Source organism: Stegastes partitus, unplaced genomic scaffold, assembly GCF_000690725.1.
Source record: "Stegastes partitus isolate 25-593 unplaced genomic scaffold, Stegastes_partitus-1.0.2 Scaffold167, whole genome shotgun sequence".
In the NCBI taxonomy this organism is placed as follows: Eukaryota; Metazoa; Chordata; class Actinopteri; family Pomacentridae; genus Stegastes; species Stegastes partitus.
Window position 1 is genome coordinate 67,285 of NW_007577898.1, and position 5,442 is coordinate 72,726.

General features: G+C 40.9%; 1 protein-coding gene across 1 annotated transcript in view; it reads left to right on the forward strand.

Moving 5' to 3' along the window:
- The window catches only part of ak5 (adenylate kinase 5), a gene marked incomplete at its 5' end in the record, with an annotated part of 68,515 nt that overhangs the window by 61,443 nt on the left and 1,630 nt on the right, over positions 1-5,442 (forward strand). The window contains 2 exons of the mRNA XM_008279678.1: positions 424-540; positions 805-996. Coding sequence (XP_008277900.1) covers positions 424-540; positions 805-996 — 309 coding nt within the window. The remainder of the gene's footprint in view (positions 1-423; positions 541-804; positions 997-5,442) is intronic.

Sequence of the window (5,442 nt, forward strand, 5' to 3'; positions counted from 1 at the left end):
AGCTAAAATTTCAGAATTATCTTTATAAACATCTATATGTTGTGCTATACAAAAATCAGAGCTGGTCAAGCAGAAATAGCTCCAACAAACTGATGATTTGAGATTCAAATGTATACACAGTATGTCACAAAAGTGGATACTCACTCCAGGGGTGTACTCACTTTGTTGTGAGTGGTTTAGACATTAATGGCTGTGTATTGAGTTTTTTGAGGGGTAAAGGTAAATATACACTGTCACACAAGCTGTACACTGACTACTCTACATTGCAGCAAAGTGTCATTTCTTCAATGTTGTCCCATGAAAAGATAAGAATAAAATATTTGCAGAAATGTGACATACTGTATGTGCCTGTTTTCTCAGTCATATCAACACATAATCGGGTCTTGTAGTGTAAATAGTTGTTTGTGTGTTTGTGGCCTGCAGGACACGCTGCTGGAGCTGCTGTGCGATGCGGTGGCGTCGTCGCTACGACAGGGGAAAGGTCTGGTGATCAGCAGCTTCCCGAGAGACCTGAGACAGGCGGAGGAGTACGAGGCCAAGGTCAGAGAGGTGCTCGGTCAGGAACATGAATAAAAGAAGGAAAACTTGTGTGAGGTTGTTGGTTAAATGTGACTCAGTGTTAAGGCAGGAGTACGAAAACACGTGGATAAGAAAACAGGGAGCAACAGAAGTGGGATAAACAGTAAAACAGGGCTTTCCCAGTGCTGAAGGATAACACACAGACGCACTGCCGAGTGTCACACAGAGTAAAGTTAAAGCGGAGCCTGAGGTTTGGTGCTTTAACTGCTGTTTTTCCTGCACCAGATGGGTGAACCCGGCGCTGTGTTCCTGCTGAGCTGCTCACCAGACACCATGTCCAGCCGCCTGCAGTGTCGCAGCAGATCCACCTCCGGCCTCCACGACACAGAGAGCGTCCTGCACCGGAGGGCCGAGAGCTTCTGCAGCGACAGCCAGGCGGTGGCGGCTCACTACGAACGCAAGAAGCTCCTGCACAAGGTAAAAGAAAAAAAAAAAAAAGAAAGCAATTCACTGCCGGGATTCAGTTCAATTCCCCAGTGAGGCTTAACTTCTCTCAGAGGAGCAATTCATCCCTCAAATGACCATTTAAATCCACTTAGAGGTCCTTCAGGCACATTGCACTCTTCTTTAATTGTGGTAACGGGGCAACTGCCTGCCAGAATATTTTTCCTCCGCAAAAAAGTCACCTCATTATCTCCTAGTTTTCGGTTTAAAGTGGCAGATCTTTGCCACTTCAGTGCACATGCATGAGCAGATTGATTAGTATAATATAGGACATAATGATGGACTGTAGGATGCTTCATTCACTTTTAATAAAACTGTATGAAGATCATGCAAACAAATGTACCAGAGGCAACATATGCAATGTCCTCTATCAGGAACGGTGACATTATGACTTTAGGTATTTGATTTTGACATTAAACTCCACAACTTAAGCTTTAATTTCACATTATTTACATGCAAACAGCATATTACTGTGTGTTATTTTTAACATTAGAGCTATTAGTTGTTACAATTAAACTGATTGCCAACTATTTTGAGTTTTGCTTACAATTTTTAAGAATAAAAAAGTCTAAATTCTCCGATTCTAGCTTCTTAAACTTTTATATTTTCTAGTTTATTTTCTCCTACATAGCAGTAAAATGAATATCTTTGGATTGTGGACAAAACAAGACAAGACAGGATGTCGTCTTGAGCTTTTGGAAACACTTGTGCACATTTTTTTTTACCAGTTTCTGACATTTCACTGCTGCTTGTTTGACTGACGGCAACAATTACACAAAAAACAGCAGGCTGACTTTCATGAAGCTTAGTGTGGAGGTGGAGCTCGGCCAAGACGAGAACCCATTAAACTTTGGTGCACATCCAGACCACTTTCTTTAAAGCAATGGCATCGTTGAAGGGCAGCGCTCCCAGTTCCCCTCTAGTTATCCATTAACTAATGCATGTTTTGTTTTCCTAAGATCCTTTGTTAGCTTATTATAAGGCATACAGTGTTGATTTGCAAATATTTTCACACTAGCAGTGTATTTTTTAACCCTCTAAACCCCAAAAGACATGTCTTTTAAAAATGCAAACCATTTATCAGAGCTACAAACAAAAACAAATTTTAAATTTGAACATTTTCTAGTTTCTGTGGCAGTAAACGGAATATTTTTGGGTTTTAAACAAAAAAGACAGTAGAGGACATGTTGACCAATTGGTGGCACTATGACTGTGAATGGATTTGGGCATATGGATGTGATCAGGACAGCAGTCTGATCAAATATGTAACGTTTGAGGCAGATTGGAGCATCTACAGGGTAGTTACACAGTACTTCCTGTTTCATGGCGAAGGATCAAACATCAGAGGGCCGCCGTGGCCACGCCCTTTGACTTTTACAGATGATTTTGATAACATTTTACCTTCAAGGCGTTTTCTACATGCTACTTCAATTTCAGCGCTCTGCTACTTACCCCCTAGGAGGAGTTAGCTCAGGTTGGACAAACAAACAATCCAAAATGGCGGACTTCCTGTTGGGTTTAGGGTGCGGCTGTCACTGGTTCTTTTGTTTGTCCTGACCTCCTCCATAAACCTACCAAATTGCGTAGGTCTAGGTCAAGCGCGCTTCCAATGGGAATTTTCAAGGTGGTGCTGTGGAGCCGTTTTGGCACTGACATGTCCACGTCCATGATAGTTTCTGATTTTTGCCAGTCCTGATGTGCGCGGTGACTTTGGTGAGTTTTTGAGCACATTTAGGCCCTCTAACGTGCTCAGAGATTCCGTACTATCATAATAATAATCACACTTGTGTGCACTTCACCGTTGATTCCAGGATGTTTTAGTTTTTGTAAAGCAGATCATGAAAGAACCATCCATCCATTATCTATACACCGCTTAATCCTCACTAGGGTCATGGGGGGCTGGAGTCTATCCCAGCTGACTTAGGGTGAAGGCAGGGGACNAGTCTATCACAGGGCTACACTTAGAGACAGACAACCAAGCACACTCACATTCACACCTACGGACAATTTAGAATCACCAATTAACCTCAACGTGTTTCTGGACCTTGTGGGAGGAAGCGAGGCAGCGGTCCTAACCACCAAGCCACCTTGCAGCCCGCACAGAAGACATTTCTTTTTTAGAACCTCAGATAATTTCCAATGACGTTTCCAATGTGGGCAGGCAGGTTTTACCCCTTCAACAAGCTACGTGAAGGGGTAACGGTCTATGTTAGTTCAGCTTTTACGTTTTTACTTCCCGTGACTCATCTCGTCCTGGGGAAAAAAAAAAAAAACGTTGACTGATGAAGCATTAACACTCCACTTGCTCTGCTTTTTCTGTTCATCTCCCTGAAGGGCGAATATTTAATTACATGTGATTGTACAGAACTGAACTGAAGACACCTAAAATATTCTTGGGAATATTTAAAGCAGCTTTGTATGTGTTTTTGTTCATTTTCTAGTCATGGTTGTTCCATTTCCAGAAAGATGCTGGACTTTATATCGCAGTAAAAAAAAAAAAAAAGCCCACTGTGACCAAAATTGTGACATTAGCAAAAACCAGAAACTTCTTGGAGTTCAGAGGGTTAATGTACAGATTCATGTTTTCCAGTGAGGTGCAAACAGAGGCAGATGTTTCCAGCTGTAACAACTCCTCCTGTTGATAACGACCATTAAAAGTTCCTGTTGTGCTCACAGGGATGACGAGGTGATGGAAACATACATCCACAGTCCTGCAAGGAAAACAAAACTGTAGCTGCAGGCAAATTTAAAGCTTCAGCGGCTTAATCACAGAGACACACGTATCTTTGTTTGATAATTATTCCACCAATAACTCAACACAGGAAGAGCTTCTGTCCAGAGATGTAAAAAAACAACAAGTGTTACGGCCTGGAGGCAGATCAGGGGAAACAGAGACAGTAACTAAATTAAAAACAAGAAAAAAGCTCACATTTATTCAGCTGTTTAAAATATTTACAGCTGCACTCTTGGTGTGTTGGGGGACAGAACAAAGCGGACCTGGTGAAATTAAAGATTAATGTCTACTTTCTGAAAATAAAACCCAAACAAAGGCTTCAGCTCATAACTACAAAGTGGCTTTAGGTGAATCATCACAGTGGAACCAATGTGTGGAAGTGGACCGGGCACCTGTGGGCCGCAGGCACTTCCTGCATTCTGGTGACTTTTTATGCACCTATTTGTGTCTTTTCTGCAACAGTTTATGCTGGAAACGCTTTTATTTACAGGACAACAATTCAAAATAAAACAGGACAAAAGGCAGTGTGGCTCTTATGTGCTTCATTTAAATGTTCAATCTCCTGGAGATCAGTTTTTCTCATTCAATAGATAGCAGTTTTTCAAAATAAAAGTCCTTTGCTTCTGCTTCTTGCACAGCTTATTCAATTCAGTTCTATTCAAATAACATTATTTATCCCCTAGAGGCAATTCCAAAGCTCATGAAGTATTTAATATGAAGACATATGAAATAAATAAATAAACCACATCATAAATATCTCATTATATTACATGGGACCAATCTTCGAGAGTCAGGGGACATGAATTCCAATCTGTCAAGAGTTCATTTAAAAAAACAGATAACTCCATATTTGCAGATTTTCAAAAACCTTTTTTTTTGTTTGTTTGCTTGAGATAATATCAAACTGAAGTTGAGTGGATTTGACTCAGTAGAAATGACAACAATAGAGATAACTTCAGTTTGACTGATGTTGTCTCAGGTAGACGATGGAAACGTGGGTTTTCTGAAGGTTTGTGAAGATGGAGGTATCTGTTTTTGTAAATGAACTCTTCAAACACTGAGTATCTCAGCCTCCAAAATCCACACCTGTGTGGGTACTCTAACTTCACCTTAACTCCTCAGCCTCCCGTCAAACGTCTTTACACTTTCTTCTCTTTAAACGAATGTCTGAGAACACCACCACCAGCAGCAGCATTAACCAACGAGATGTCAGACAAACCCACAACAGTGAGAGCAAATCAGATAAAAATGAACTTTTTCTGAACACTTTTCTTGAAGGAGAATTCACGAGGACACATTAAAAGGCGGCCGTGGTGTTGAAGGAAGCCGTCTGCTCTTACGCCAGGCGGATATTCTTGACATGAGTCTGCCCTGGATGCTGCATCACAACTAACTGTGTGACACTATTATCTCCTTTCCCTTTCTGAATGATGCTCCAGTGCATCTAATGCTGAATAAGATAAGAAAGAAAAGCAGTGCAGCACCTTTATTTAGCTTTTAGAGAATTTAAGGCTTTTATCGTGGCAGCCGCTGAGACATTTCTAGGTCATTTCACTCAGTTTGTAAATTCTTTAGTAAAAAAAAAAGACTATTTGAGTGCAACTCTGGTTTCACAGAAATCAGTTCAGTTGTATTTAAATTCACAACAGAACTCATCACGGTCAGGTCAAGACATCACAATATTA